The sequence below is a fragment of the Tyto alba genome, unplaced genomic scaffold, assembly GCF_018691265.1.
Source record: "Tyto alba isolate M040663 unplaced genomic scaffold, T.alba_DEE_v4.0 Super-Scaffold_17, whole genome shotgun sequence".
NCBI classification, from domain to species: Eukaryota; Metazoa; Chordata; class Aves; order Strigiformes; family Tytonidae; genus Tyto; species Tyto alba.
The window spans coordinates 15,728,482-15,744,321 of record NW_024881279.1 but is presented as its reverse complement, the minus strand read 5'-3'; the positions used below and the strand labels follow the sequence as shown (position 1 = coordinate 15,744,321).

Sequence of the window (15,840 nt, the reverse complement as noted above, 5' to 3'; positions counted from 1 at the left end):
GATTAGCTGTTATAAGCAAGGTAGTTAATATTTTCTCTTAATTTGCGATGGGAAGGATATTAGGATGGCTACAGTTACCTTTTCCTTCTGTAGCAGCCCTCAGAGAGTTCATACCTGTCATTCTAAAGAAGTAATCTAAATGAAGAAACCACTGCATCTTGCCTCAGAGGTTTTACAATCCACTGTGCTGTCAAGTGTAGCACTGATGATTAATACTTGCTACCACGTAAGCAGTACTACAAAATTGAAAGGTCAGGTGAAAGTCTGATTAGAAACAATTTTATGTGTTCATGTAATACAGCCTTTCGGTGTAAATATTTGAGATTCTGAAAGTAAGAGAATATAATGACTTTTGAGAGGATGTCCCTAATTAGAAAATGGTATCTTGCTTCTATTCATTACCAACATCTAGCACAATTTGTTGATAATGTAATTAAGAAACTGTAGATTTCTGGAGATGGTTTTAATTTAATAGCCACGTTTTAAACGTAGCTGTTTCATGATGTAATATTTTGCATGTGCCAATTATGTATCAGGATTTTTCTACTCATTGTTAAGGATGCAGCTGAGCAGCAGTCCAACTACAACATTATACAGGATGAAAACTGTGGCAGACTAACAGAGGAAGAAAATGTCATTGCCAAATCCTACTGTGTTTAGAACACTGAAACTACTCCTATACGTAAATCCTAAGCAGAAGTCTCCCTGGTGATAGTTTGCCAGCAGCTGTCCATCATACTGCTGAGCTTTATTTCTAAAATTGTATTATTGTTTCTGTTGGCATATGGCAAAAATAAAGCCACAGGTGAGGAAAAATGCTTTCATTGTAATTATATCCACTGCTTTCTTGATGTACAAAAAGCAAGCGTCACTACTCCTGAAACAATGAAGTGTGCTCCTTTGACCCCTGTCATCTTTACAGAATGTCAAGTAAACCCATACACTCCGCTTGGGTTTTGGAGAACTTGCCTTACTGTACAAAGGAAAGTAGTGTGATATCCAACGCTCATCTATGGCTATGAAGTTTTGTACCTTTACCATGATCCTAGTATGGAAAATCGACAGTATAGTTAAGAAATGAACAGGACTGCTGCAAAAGTTACTGAAAACAGAGGAAAATTGAAAACAGTTAATGTATCAAAGTGCTGAAGTACTAGCCAGTGAAATGTTATTTTCTGCTACAGCAGTTAGTTTGCACTGGACAGTTTTGTATGTCTTTTTGCTTATACCAGAAGTTCAGAATGGCATCTGACAGTTCAGTGCACAAACGTAGTTACTACATGCACTTTATTCCTGTATCTTCTGCTTTATGTAGTAGCTTGAGAGTCATGCTACAGCTAAGTTCAAGGCTGATGTCAGGGAAAGAGGACAACTGTGAAGTATGAATTCAGGCATCACAACTCTAAATTGTAAGAGAAAAGGATTGAACTACTTGGTTAGCTACTTCTGTCATCTAGCGTAAGTTACAGACCTCCAATTTGGGAAGAATCAGGATGAACCTGAGAATACTCATGCTACGCCTTTCTTTAATTAGCGTCTACTCAGTGCTCTGGTTATACTTTAGTAAATAATGGTTTGTGTTACATCCCACAAGTCTCACTGGAATTCAGCCCCTCACTGTAACAGGTATTTGACAGATGCAGAAATCTGGGTATGTGATACAGTAGCCAGAGCAATCCATGCTGTCGGAAATAATCCTGGGCACTCATTCAGTGCTGCTCTGCTACACAAATGAGCAGAGGAGAGTCTACTGGCATTTTTCATGCACCTGGTTCAAGATCAGCTCAGACTAATGGGATAGCACTGCTCTCTTTCTTCAAAGGACCAGAGCTGCTCTGACTCAGGAGCAGAAATGTATAGCTAAACTTACACTTAGCCAAACTGAGATTCTCAGATTAGTGGAGAAACTCAAATCTCAGGCTTAGTTATCTCAGTGCCAGATTCTCTTAAGCAAGCACCATTCCTGTATTTACTGCAATGTATAAAAACAGTAATATGTTCTATTAGGTAAATAACGTACGAGGGTTGAAGTCAAATTTGAACAGTCTACATTAGTCAGTCTTTTCAATCTTGACCCTTTCACATCTCCAAAGATTGCAAGTCAGGGTGGGCCAAAGTGAAATAATTTGCATCAAGCACTTTGAGTTTTTCCTGTTGGTTCTCTAGTTTCTCCCATGCAGCTTCAACCTCTTAAAAAACAAACCTGAAACAGAACTTGAGAAAATTTCCATAATCTCTTACCTACTGCCTGGAAGATTTCAAGGTACTGTTCAGCTGTAACTCACTTTATATGCTTCCTACCATATGTTTTATAACAAACAGAAAAAAAACATTACTCAGTTAAGCACATTTCAGTGTTTAATTGAAAGGTACGTATCTTGAGACATGACAGTTGTAATTGCACAGTGCGTCTGCTCCCTGTCTCCCAGCAGGCTGACCAGGCCGATGTGCGAATCACGTGTATGCTTTTCCCAGGCCAGCACCACACACAGGTCATAGTGGCAGATGCAAAACCAATTACACGTTACACGGTGCAATCACTCCCATGAGTTCATGAGAAGGCTTGATTTGTCCAGTATAGAGCTTTGGTATGAATTCTTCTGTGAAAGGTTTAACCAGTTCGAGATATGCAAAGAATGGCTTCCCCCCCAGCTATTACTATTAAGGGGAAAGGGTGGGTTGGCTGCCATTTAGGCCCCGGCTCTGTCCAGAACATTCTGCTCTCCCCTTCACCCAGATGGCAGTTGGTTACGAACAGCCTCTGCTCCACAGTGAAGCGGAATTCAAGAGGTCATCAGCAACATTCCCCCAACATCTTTATTCATCTTACATACAAAACCCCATTCTTATTATTCACTTCCTCCTTAGCACCAGAAGCACAATATGCCTCAAGTACTGATCTGGTCTTCAGAAAAAGAAGTTGTATTTTACAAAGCTTACCATTAAAGAGATCACAGTTGAAGCAATCTTCAGCATTTCTCAACTAGATTGTTCCTACATAAAGGCCCTGATGGGGCATTAGCCCTGCTCCTACACTGCCTTTAAAGATGTACCTGCTCAGCATCAGCTTTTACCCCTGGTCCAGTGAAACTTTGGAAAACCGGTCACACTTGGAGCAGGTGACTCAGTACTTCCCTCAGCCTTCTTTAGTTATTACTAAGTTTTTACACTCTGAAATAATACTGAAGTTCCTGACGCTGTGACTACCTTTTATAAGGCAACAAAGTAAGGTTGCTCTTTGCTCCTCCTCCAGCTGACTTGTTCTGTGGGTATCACATAGCTTAGTTTTTAAGATGCCTGTGGTAGAAGGCCAACGCCCTGCCCAGCAGGAACATGTAGACACGGGACACTGCTCAAACAGCGTGTCAGGTGGACTGACAGGCACTTGCTATTGTCATCAGTAGTAAGTGGGATTAGTCTTTAGTTTGAGACACTGCAGCACTATGCTACAGCACATGATCTTTTCATAGTGTCACATCATCTTTGGAAAGTGAACCAGATCTTCAAAATTAAGTATGTAATTCAGCACCTGCAGTTACAGTAAACCAACGTTAGACTACACACACCGCTCTACACAGTGTTAAAATTTTTTGTATCAGTATTATGATATTTCACTGAACAGTAAGCAGTCTAACAAAAAAGACTGAAAACTGACACTGAATATTGTAATCATCATGAAAAGAACATATTTGCTGGAAGGATCTTCAGTCTGAAGTGTTACAAATTCTTTCTACAAGTTAAGCTCTTCATTATTAAGAACATGTTTCAGACTTTCTCAAATATTCCTTTGTCTGTTGAGAGGGTCACAGGATGGTTCTCTCCACTTTACTGTAGTCCTATTAAAAAAAAAAAAAAAGCAAAACCAAAGCAGTCAACTGCAGGGCTTTCTATGAGCGCTAAATAAAGCATTAGACTTTAATAAAGCAAGAGAAGAGCAAGACAGCTGTTATAGAAAATACACAGCCTTTGGAATTAAAGTCTAGGTAAGGAAGTAGTTCACAACTTCTACAGAGTACAATACTACAGTAGTATGAAAAACTTAATAACAGTTTTTAGAATTTACTAGACAGTTATACAACTGTATAAACCTGTTTAAGTGGTTATGTGAACAAATACAGGAAACACATTTTAAAAGGCAACTATTCCTTTTATCTGGTTCTTAGGATAGGAGCAAGCCAAGTTTTTCCTCTGTCTTTTTAGCAGTTTTACTCCACGTTTTAGTTGGAATGAGATTCCAACGTCTGTGGAAGACATTTCTGCTCTCAGAGCACACCAGAGAAACAGTTCGTTCTCCAACAGTCATATATGAGGTTGCCACTTCTTTAGGTGCAGCACTGGCTCAAGCATGAACTTGAGAATAGACCACCCTCTGTGACCGGCCCATTATGCTTATGTTACATGTCTTGAAGGGGTTACCCATATGGAATAAGAAACTTTGAGGTAGTTAACAGCTAAGTAATTCTACATTATCAGAAGTTGATTTTACAAGGAGTTACCTATTATGCACTGGTCTCTGGAATTGTAGGAAGGTGTGTTATTCTGTAGTAGCTATGTTTCAGCTGCCGCGCTGTACGTCCAGACACAATCCATTTTAGCTTCTGAACGTTTGGTTTGGAACACTTGCTCGAGGAATATTCTGTAAGGCACTTCAACACCAGTTCCTTCCAGAAGGTCAGATCCCTGCTGTTTATCTAAATAGCAAGACACAATCTCACATATTAATGACCCATTAAAACTTTATCTCATACATGTAATTCCAGATTCTTCACACAGAATAGGAAGCCAAAGATCCCAAGCCAAATGGAAAAAAAATGTACCCAAAGCCACAAAAGAAACCAGTGTGCCAATGGACTTCCCCCTTCGCCACTATGTAGCCCCTTGCATGCATTTTTCTTCCTTCCTCCCCTGAAACTTAATCTATACATACCTTGGAATGCAACTGCAGAAATTCCAATGCCTCTGTCAACTCCAGCAGTTTTTGTTCTTCTATCTCTAGTGCCATAATAGATAGTGCCAAGACTGAAGGCTGCAGAGAGAGAACACGTTTTTAAACACTGCTTTGTTAAGTTTCAGTAGTCTGTCTCTGAACTTTCAAGACGTTTACCTTGGCTTTAGAAAACATGATTCTGCAGTGACATGCCTTCAGCTGCGTCTCAAGTCTCTCAAAATTAAGGTGTTTTCTCCTATAGTAAAAACAGACTAGTGAATGTGGAAGAACACAAGCTCGATCAAGGCAGCACAACCCTGGGAACTCAGAGAAGCAGCAAGGATATTCGCTATCTAAACAAAGGCCTCATTTGTTTCAGAAGTTCTAGGGTTACAGTCAAACAGCTGTTCAGTTTTGGCAGTTGTAACGCCAAAAATAAATCTTGTGTTACGTTGGGGGGAGTTGCATTGTCAAAACAGGCTTACCAACAAGAGCTTATTGCACTTACTAGCAAAAGGAATCTCTTTCTAAGCCAGATTTTGAAATCTTTGCAATGATGCAATACTTAGTGCCCCGTAAGCAGAGATTTATTGTATCATCATTATTTAGCAAGTTTGGGTTTTGGCTCAGAGAGCAATACTCTTCAGATCCACTTATGCAAACAATATTTACAATTCTAATAATATTAAACCACAGATATTCACATGTATGTTATTTACCAATAAAGGGGAAAGTTTGTGGGTTTTTTAAGTATAAAAAGACCAATTACTCGAGTAATTCCCCTGCTTGCTTTTCTACATAGGCTTCCTGATTGTATGCAGTCATAACAAAACAAGTATTAGGTATTTTACCTTTCACAGCTTAAATTCTCATGAATGAGCGAATGATACAGTTGTAGAAATTGGAAGGCTGTTGTAGCTTTGACTTTCCAAGACAGCTTCTCCAATACGATTTTCTCCATTCTCATCATATCAGAAACAGTGAACCTGTACTGACTTATTCGAATTAAGTCAGTGGCTAAGGGAACATTTCGCTCTTCTTCTGATGCCTTCACAGCCAAGTAAAAGCAGCTGAGTCCAACACAGCCCAAGTGTTTAGGCTGTACCTAAAGAAAAGTAAATTCTTGTGATTTACAAAGAAGGCAGCCTTTGATTTGCCATTTCAACATGCAAGTACCAAATTACATAGGCACCAGTGTAATTGAGGAAAAAAGTATGGTGGATGGGGAGGGTGGTTCTGTTTTCTTAAGATCAATAAATCAGTCTTTTATCTACTTACATTTTTATCTTTATTTAATTGAGAAGACCATTACACACTAGAGGTTCTGTCTCAATGATCTAAAAAGCAAGGTTGAGGAACAATATATTTTGACTGAGGTAGAAGTGGTTTCTTACTAAGGTTCCACAACAGTCCAATCAAACTTCTAGGACATAAAGTGTTGTACGTTTTGACTCACGCAAAGAAAAGCCCTTGTTTTTACTCTTTTCTCTCTATATATGTACATATATATATATATATATATAAAAACTATCTGATTTTATTCCGTAGGCATTATAGTTATCTTTACTGTGTATGTTGGATTCAGAAGCCTTTCAAATCATCATTTTTCTATCCGCCCCATCTAGCTTTCTCATTTTTGTTTAAACACACAAGGAAAACAAGCTTTTGTTCTAGACCAAATAGCACAGTGGTAATCCTGTCTCATTAGACTATTAGAAACAACCCAGGTCAGCATGCCACATATGCACGGTAGAGTGGAGAGACAACTGAATGTTTTTCCAGATTCTGAGTGCTGAGCAGCATCAAGCTTCTTGATATACATGACGTTTATGGGCAGGTTGAAACAGCAATAAAGTACATAGTAATTTAACATGTTCTTGCAACAGGCACGACAATTTGTCCTGACCTAATCCATTAATACAGCCTCCATTTCCAAGCCTGTGGGTATCCACAAGTGACAACTGATGCCCTCCTTCTCCAGAGAAAATGCCTTCCTCAACAGTATCAAAATCTGAACAGCAAAAGCCATTTTTCAGCTCTTGCACAATCAGAATCTCTGGAAGGAGCTTAACCTTTAGCCATGTAAAGCCAAGATGTGCTAACTTATAACAGGAACAAGGTTGCAATGAACAGAAGCTGATAAGCGGGAACATAAATTTTAAAAAGCCTTACCTTCATTTTTGACAAAAATCTATCCAAGAAATTCACAGCTAGTGAAAACGTCTCTGTATGGAAGCCAAAGAATTGAGTTAAGCTGAGAAGATCTTTCACTTCAAAGTCTCGCAGCCTTGCAGTCATTCGGAGGCCATTATCATGAGCACATTCAATTAGTCTCAGGCCAGAGACCTTTGGCTGGCATCTCAACTCCTGTTCCAACAAGGCTGTGAGCTGGTACAACAGTTCCTGAGCGTCAGTAGTTACAAGGGTTTCAATCATCTGTAACAAGAAACAAATGCGAGAGTATTAGACAACTGAAGGGGGGAAAACTTACAAAGCTATCGTCTCTAAAATAAAGACAGAAACTTTCCTTCCTCTGTAGGTATGTGAACTAAGTCTAAGTACTTTTAACCAAGTACCAACATGCGTGGAACACTCGGAGGGGCTGCAGCAAACAGCGCGGCTCCCCGCGGAGCGAGCGAGCTGGGCCTGGGCCGGCCGGGCAGCCGTCAGCCCGCGGGTGCACTCACACTCACGGTGTTTTTTATCCCAAACTTCAGAGTTACACCGCCCGCCTCAGCCGGGGGCCGCCGCCGCGCCAGGCGCGGCCCCGAGGCCTCCACAGCCAAGGCCGGCCGGGACATGCCCGGGCCTGCCCGCCGCCGCCTCAGGGCCGCCGCCTCAGGGCCGCCGCCCCAGGGCCTCCGCCAGCGGGGCCGGGCACGACCGCCCGCTCTTACCTTTGCCTGGTCGCCCCGCTCCCGTCCCTTGTGGGGCGCGCCCCACAACGGCACGAGCGCCGCGGGGTCACTGCGACGCGCTGCCCGGTCGCCGCGGCGGCCGGCGGGACGCCGTACAGCCACCGCCCGGCCGGGGGCAGGGCTCCGGGGTGATAGACGGCCAAGCAGACCAGTCACGGGTCGCGGATGGCGGGACGGGGCGGAGCCCTGTCGCTAGGAGACGGGCAGGGCGGGCACCGCGGCGCCCCCCGCTGGCAGCGTCCCCACGCAGTCTCTCGCCGAGCTCTGAGGGCGGCCGGGGGTCCCCGCGTCCCTTCGCCCCCGGGCGGGCACCGAGCCCCCCGCAGTCCCCGCCGAGCCCCCGGGCCGCGTCGCGTGTCTCCCTGTGGCAACGGCCACGGTGAGGTCCGGCCTCGCCGCCGCCCGCCCGGAGGGAGGCGGAGCGCCCACCGCCCGGGAGCGGCTGTGGGCTCGTGTTCCCGCTCCCGGGTGGGTTTTCGGGTCCGAGGAGCTGAGGTCTGGCGGGAGGTAGCGGTGTGACTGCTCCTGCTGCCTCCAGGGCTGAGATCTCCTAGATATGGATCAGTAAGGATTCTTACAATTTTATTTTTAGTATTTACCAGTCCATCAGAAATATTTTTCTGTATTCATGGAAGGTGAAAACTAACAGAAGGACCTGATCAATCTCTTGCTTAGCACTACCTGAGTTGGCCAGCTGTGTTTGGCCATTTACAAGCACACCTGCCTTCCTCTCCCTTGGCGGTGTGCATTTGGTTGAGTGAAACGACAAATATTCCTTCTGCTCAGAAAACTGGCAGGAGTTACTCAGCATTCTGTTAAGGTGAATGTATTGCCGGTGAAAGTTGATTCTAGTTTGTTGTAGGTAGCGGGCCAGGCTGTGTATAAACTTGTTCGTTTGTTTGAGGTAAGTAGTTATGCTACAAGCTCTGGAAAAGATACGGTCTTGTTGGAAAAGCACTTATAACAGCGCTTAATACTGTTCCAGAAGCAGAAAATACTTCACTTACAAACTGACTTTAGCAAGTAAAGGAAGTTGCTTACTATAGAGATCTTATGTTCAGAGGATGCTGAAGGCCCACGACTGACTGATTTATTTAATTATTTTCCATTATCTGTTATTTTATCAAAAGTGAATACCAGTCTCTTATAAATGCTGATAAATAGTCGATGGAGGTATTTTGTTGACCTGTAATGGAAACTATGTCTCTCGAATGGGTCAAAGATGCTTAAGCACCCGCTTTCCTAAACCAGGGTGTTATTTCTACTTCTGTCTAAAACTTTGAAGCTCTGTTGTGATCATTACTGTGAGTTTGTTGAAAGGCTTAAATTCTTAAGGAATGAACTGACATATTCTGTAATACAAAGTTTTTAGGAAGGCAAACCTTTTCGCTAATATTTAATCTGACTCCTCAAAGAAAATTTATGTTGATATGTGACTAATAAATAAGGTGATATGCATCTCTAAACTTTTTTTACTATTAAATATATAGATATTGAAGATACATGCATCTTGCAGACAGGAGGAAGTTCTTGGATTCTCCACAGGGTTTGAAAGAATTAAAATCCTGATGGAATTCCCAATATTTCAGATCAGGCTGGGTGATAACTATACTGAGGAGAATTCTTTTTTGAACAACAGACAAGTCTATCAGCTTGTCTTTTATTTGGAAATCTTCCCAAAAGGAAGGCTGAATGGTTTATTTAGCTTTTAAGCAGTGTTGCTGGCACCCCTTTTAGTTAGGTCTGCTGATACTCTACAACTGAACGTACAAGTCAAAAAAGTCATCCTATGCCTTCTGAGACGGGATATTTTCCTGTCTCTACATTTTCTGCTTATGAACTTGCTTGTTTTGAATTTGCTGTGTTATTTTTAAAGTGTTTTACGCTTTTCTTTAAAAATGGAGGGAGGATGAATTGCAGTTTAAGTGGTGGCAAATTGCAAGCAGCCAACACCTGTACCAGGCAGTATTTTGCTCTCTCTTACAGCACTGTATTTTCCTTATGGTTCTCAGAGCTCATCACATCTCCCAGGACTAGAGGACAAGATGAGTTTAAAGCCCTTCAGGGTAAACTTATCATAATATTTATAAAACAACAAGAAAGAAGTCATGTATCTGTTCACATGAGGCAGTTTAGTTGACAGATGTGGTAGATAATACTGCAGTTGTTCAGAACAGGATGCTTTTGTAAGCCACGGATATGTCTAATACAGTTGCACCCCACAGCGAGCTACGATGTGGTGTGCATGAATTCTGGTCCCTTCTACCTCCAACGAACAGCATCGTGATTTGCTCTCAGAGGTAGGTCTTTGCCTTACAGCTATGCGACACTGCAGTTGTTTTCATTAATTTCGTATGTCTTGGAGTAATGCTGTGGAATTACTTTCATCTTAAAGCAGACTGTGTGGAAAATGAAGATTAGTTATAAGATGATTTTGTTCAGCAGAAATTGTTTATATGTGTGGGGTTTCTACTGTTTACAAACGTTGGATAAATACTGGCAAGAAGCTCGCCAAAGTAACAGTTAGCCCCAGTTGCTCTAAATACGGTGATCCAAACTCGATTTTAAAAGCTCTTCGCACATCCTCCCATTTTCTGTGTTAATGGCTGTCATTACCAGCATTTAGAGGTCTATTGTCACACAAGGAGAGGAAAATGAGGGAGGAGCTTTCTTGGGAACCCTCTGCAGTTGTGTTCCTTCACTTGAAGGAGTGTGAGTGTAAAATAGAGGGACTATTGCATGCATCAGTGAGCTTGATAATCATCTTTACTCAGTATATGCATGAAAAGCTGTATTCATTCTACTTTCTCCCATTATATTTCGCACAGATTTATTATGGGTTCGTTTCATTCTTCCTATGACTTACCTTTGGAAATTAATTAAAGCTTGTTTCATTAGAAGAATCTTTCCACTTCAGAAGGCTGGAATGAATGACAAGAAAGGCAGAACCAGGAAGAAGTGTGCTTAGAGAAGCAGAGATTTTTAAGAAAAATGTGGTTTCCATAGTAAGTGTGTGCATTTCTAGAAGGCTCACTGGAAGTCAGCATGAGGGAACTTGAGGGAGCCCCTGGGTGTGAAGGTGGAATGACCAAATAGTGTGTCTAGCTTTTCCTCTGTAAAGCACCATTCACCTGTGGAGATTCTAACTTCTCGGTTTCTACTTGCTGTCTATTTAACTTTATTCTTTGAACCTGAGCGAACTATTAGTAGAGTGAATGCATTTATAAATCACTGTTTTGATCCTCACTACAATGACCTTGATCTGTAGTCTATTAGACAAGAAGTAATTTGCTGAAAAATGAGGGTGGAAGCATCAGTCCCAAATCTCTTGCCACAGTCCTTGTGAAAGAAAATGAATTGGCTTTCTGTGCTACAGACTCTTAACTATAAATCAATCTGTTGCTACTCTGAGATTCCTGTATAATTGCCCATGAATGCAAACTCAAGTAGTTCAAGTATTCACAGATGCAGAACATCAGAAATAAAGATTATAATAAATCAGAACTCATGAATATGCATATTTTTGTTGCCAGTAAATAATCTGAGTTATCTAAATTAAAATTCAAAATTATATATTGCAAAGGAAGCATTCTTCTTTTTTTTTTTAAGAGTTGGAAAACATTTGCAGTAGTCTTCCTGTCATTAGTATGCACATAATAATCATGTGAAACAAATGATACTTCTTTTTATGCTGCTTGTTTTAAATAGCTTTTATTTCTTAAATTGTTGTTAAAAAAAGACTAACTCTAAAAAGCAGTGGGCCATGGAGCTGGTTGGAAGTCACTGACAGCAGCCGAAGCCACTGGCCCGTTTTGTGTTCTTGCAATAAGGCGTCTGGGCTGAAGTGACAGTAAGGAAAACCAAGTTATGTCAATCAAATGTAGCGTACAGGGTTTGAGTTAAAAACATTCTTAGATCTTAGGCACTTAGCAAATGGAAGCCCCAAACACTTCACCTGTGTACACGGTTACAGCCCTGTGCAGCCTCGGCTGCTGTTAGCCGCTCGGGCAGCGGCGCTGAGAGGTGTCTTGCTCTGAGGTGCCAGGCTTGGTGTGGAAGTGGCTCCATCTGCTCCACCGTCTGCTGCCTGGGGGTAAAGACGCCTGAAGAGAGTGGCAGCAAACAGTCAGGGCACCAGGAACTACTTCACCATGTTGCAGCTGGTTCCTGCTAGCTCTGGCAGATATGAGACAGAGGATTAAGGCTGGATAGCTAACGGTGTTACAGCTTCTCTGGTAGGTGTCTGTTCTGCTGCTTTAGTGGTTGTCATGCCTGAGGCAAGAGCATTCCATTTTCTTGTGAATCGGTGTGGCAGCTGAAGGCACGCTGATCCTGATGCAGGCTGCAGTGTGCTAGTCCTGGAACTGCTGCAAGGACTGCTGGTGATCCTGCCATAGGAGCAGAGTGGATAGTTGTGAGAGTGATGTCTTCAACTCTTTCCTATTTAATCTATGTCCGTGTGTCTTTGAGAAATCTGTGTAAATGTCTGTTTATTCCCTACTGCCAGAGTCAGAGAGCACAAGCGTGTCTTAAGTACCTGGCCCAGCCTCACCTTAGGATTTCCACTCACACTCCCTGCCTGGGGCTCCAGGAGCCTCCCTTCAGCTCAGAGCGATGGGCTAGGAAGGACTGTGGTCACTCCTCGCCCTTGCTTGTCCAGACTTGTTGACTGGACTTCCCAGATTGACCTTGGGCTTGCTTTGTCACCTCTTATTTGTCTGGTAATCACAGGACTGGCCGCACAGCCCATGACTCACCAGCTGACTCTGCCCACTCCGCTCTGGGGTGGTGGCTTTACTGGTGAGGTCCTGCCCGGGGCTGTCCTCAGCTCCTGGCTTCCCTGCCAGAGCAGTGCTGCTCCCTGGCTCTTTCATCTTTACAAATTGGTCTTCGAAACATTTGTCTGAATCTATAGAAAAACCTGTGTCCTTTGCACTTTGTTTCATCTGGGAATGACTTGTATTAAAAGGAAAAATCCCATTTATGTCTTACTGTAAATAGTATCATGGGAATCTTACCATTTTTTAGTATATAGTTTTCTCATTATCCTTCTACTGTACTTAAGTAACACAACTCCCCCTACATGTTTAACACAACTGCCCCTACATGTTTATATAAGATTTTTAAAAAGGCTTCTGTAAGGATACTTGCTGAAATAAATAGGGCTTTGTTTTCTGTGACTTGTTCTGGACAAAATCAAGAGTTTATGGTTAATAGGCAGAGGACAGATCCTATAGCTAAGTTGTTGAGAGACTAACCTGTTGTTATCAGCTGGAGGAATTTCTGCTGTATTATTTTGTGGTGGATTACAAACAGATACTGACTTGTCTGACCAACATCAGGAAGCAGTGCAACATGGTTGTTTTCATTGGAGAAATGTGTGTGTATGCAATCTGAGTCCTTGGAAGTGGAAATACTTTTTTTTTTTTTCCCCCCTCTCTTTGGAATGACAACTGTATATCTAGTATCACCTTTTTCTCAAGACAGCTACTAAAGTTAATGCTGGCTTTTCACACTTCACTGTATAAAGTTTTATTAGTATAGCATCAGAATTAAGGTAAAGCTTTCTTGAAACTATTTTTGTTGGGATTATGGTACAAAAAAAAAGATGACTGTAAGAGCCAGAAAGGTTTCTCCCCTGCCCCTTCTCTTGTGATTCATATACAATTCAGGTAGACCCCCACACACACACAAGGCGAATTGAGGCATTGATTACAGTTTTCAGTAGTTATGTCTTGCTTGTTCTGTTATTGTAATAATCATCTTGACTTAGTTCATTAACATAAAGAAGTGCACATGAGAAGGAAAGGGAAATAAAAGGTAAGAGGTGAAGCTTCCCAAGTAAATGTGAGGCCCTGTAAGAGATTGGCTTTGTCTGGTGTTATTCCTTTAGTGAAGCTCATTGTATTAAATACGTAAGAGGAGAGAGTGGGATCTCTGGGATGGATTTAAGTACAAGTGCTTGTGAATACAACCTGGGAGGCTAGGGAGACAAGGCTGTAAGCCATCTGGACCTGCTTTAGAGAAAGTGTTCGTAATTTCAAGTCCAGCAGATGCACAGGAGAACTCTGGGATTCTAATTTGAAAGGCCTCATTTAAGCTTACAGAGATCCAGGTTCTGAAAGGTGTTCATGCACCTAACTCTCACCATCCTTAATGTAAACGATTTAGATGTCTAAACTTCATTGGAGAAGGAAGGTCATGGAGATCAAAGGGGGCATCAGTTAGGCCTGACACATTGAGTGATTTGACTGAAATTTAGATCAAATAATTTCACAAGTTTCTTGTGAATTTTGCTTTCCATTACATTCTTCAGCTTTTAAGCAGAAAGAACTTTACAGGCCAAAAAGAAAGGCAATGAGCTCTGCATTTCCTTGCTATAAAACAACTGGGAGAAGGACACTTTGTCAGACTGAATACAGAGATTGTAACACTTTCCATAAATACCAAAACCTGTAATAGATATAGAAGTTGTAATTAACTCGTACTTGATGTTCGTATACTGACCATCAAACATCAGTTCTGTGCTTTCTGTGAACCCTATTAACTGCATTTTGATATCATGGAAATACATGGTTTGACTTTTTTTTAAAAGAAAAAATATTAGGAAGCAAAGTAATTGAATTTGGAAGCTTTTTACAAAAAATGTACTTTTCAGTAAATCCCAAATGAATGCAATTTGAAAGACTAATTAAGAGCTCAGTGGCATAAAAATGGTTGAAAATAGTTGGGTAAAATCAGTAGCTGGGTCTATTTGGTACCATGCTTGGTTGACGAGCCCAGAGATTTAGACTGAACAAGTATTTTTGTTTGATGGATCATGTAGTACTTGGAAATAAGCAAAAATACAAGGAAAAGATCATTGAGGAAAAAAAGTAACCGAGTGAGGGCATTCTCCCACACTCTCCAAAAGCAAGGTAACATCCTGGCAGCCCTGTTCAGGGGAATTAATTTTTCTTGGTTTTGTCACAAAGATTAGGTGCTCTCTGAAGCACTGGAATTGAATGCATTGAAATGGGGGTTAGGTTTCCCACTGTTCACTCATCTTCTCAGTTCTGAGCTATTCCTTTTTCACCTCCCCACCTTCCTGAGGATCTGAGCTTGTGGCCAGTTTTTTTTAATTAATTAGTGCCTTGGTTTCACTGTGGAGTGATACTTAGAGTTTAAGCTTTTTCCTCTCACTCTAGTTCCATTCAACCTCAAGAGCTATTAAATCCAATGTATTTGCAAATAAATGAACTCTGTGGTGAATTTATTGTAAGCTTCTTGATTGAGAAATGTAACTGTCTCATGATTCTAATGCCAATTCGTTTTTATTACCTTTAAAGTGATGGGACTGAGGGTGTGCTTCCACACTTACATGTTGGCAATAGTCCCTGGTTGCAGATGAATGCTTCTACTGGCCTAGCTTTAGCACTTACGTGGCAGGCTAGACTGGAGAGCAAATTCAGTTTAAACCTTTTTTCTTTTTTTTTCGCTAAATCATGGTATTAAAATGACAGTAGAACCATATGTTTAAGGGCAGGATCCTGTGAATGTCTAAGCTTGATGGAAAGGAAGAAGCCTCTCAAAGCAGGCCCATACCTGAATCTTGCTGAAGACTGTCCTCCAGTAAATCTTGCTGGTCTTTTCCTCAAAAGTGGAGCTCTGTCACACTCTGCAAAGTGTCCCATAAATAAGAGTATTCAGAAGATTGCTTCATGTCAGATTGGAATAACTCATTCTCCCAATGCCCCAGTGAAGAATTACATATATATATATATATATATATATATATATATTTTTTTTTTTTTTTTTTAAGGGGAATCGGTTTGATTCCTGTTATCTGTCTCTTATTTTCAAGATAAGAGGATCTGCTCATTGATTGTAATTGTTAATGTACTTTACCAAATGAATGAGTTAAGTATTTCAGGTAGTAGTTTAAACAATCAAGAGTTAAATATCTTTTTCTGAACCATAAATTTAGAGTACAGCAGCTTGAAAGTCATTTAGCAT

The 15,840-nt window shown here is 41.4% G+C and overlaps 1 protein-coding gene across 1 annotated transcript; it reads right to left on the bottom strand.

The window, feature by feature from the left end:
- Window positions 1-2,340: 2,340 nt before the first annotated feature.
- Window positions 2,341-7,967, bottom strand: CCNG1 (cyclin G1). Its single transcript, XM_033006501.2, has 7 exons — window positions 7,825-7,967; window positions 7,100-7,363; window positions 5,779-6,032; window positions 5,105-5,183; window positions 4,928-5,026; window positions 4,497-4,691; window positions 2,341-3,836 (listed from the first exon to the last, which is right to left on the bottom strand). The coding sequence occupies exons 2-6, from the start codon at window positions 7,361-7,363 to the stop codon at window positions 4,500-4,502; spliced, it is 888 nt and encodes a 295-aa protein (XP_032862392.1). The 5' UTR covers window positions 7,825-7,967; the 3' UTR covers window positions 2,341-3,836; window positions 4,497-4,499.
- Between the last annotated feature and the right edge of the window lie 7,873 nt (window positions 7,968-15,840).

Excerpts from the sequence above, each read along its gene's own strand:
- CCNG1 (XM_033006501.2), bottom strand. The coding sequence starts at position 7,363 with ATGATTGAAACCCTTGTAACTACTGACGCTCAGGAACTGTTGTACCAG. Across the intron at positions 6,033-7,099 it reads GATTTTTGTCAAAAATGAAG|GTACAGCCTAAACACTTGGG; the intron begins GTAAGGCTTTTT and ends ACTTTTCTTTAG. Across the intron at positions 5,027-5,104 it reads TCATGTTTTCTAAAGCCAAG|CCTTCAGTCTTGGCACTATC; the intron begins GTAAACGTCTTG and ends CTCTCTCTGCAG.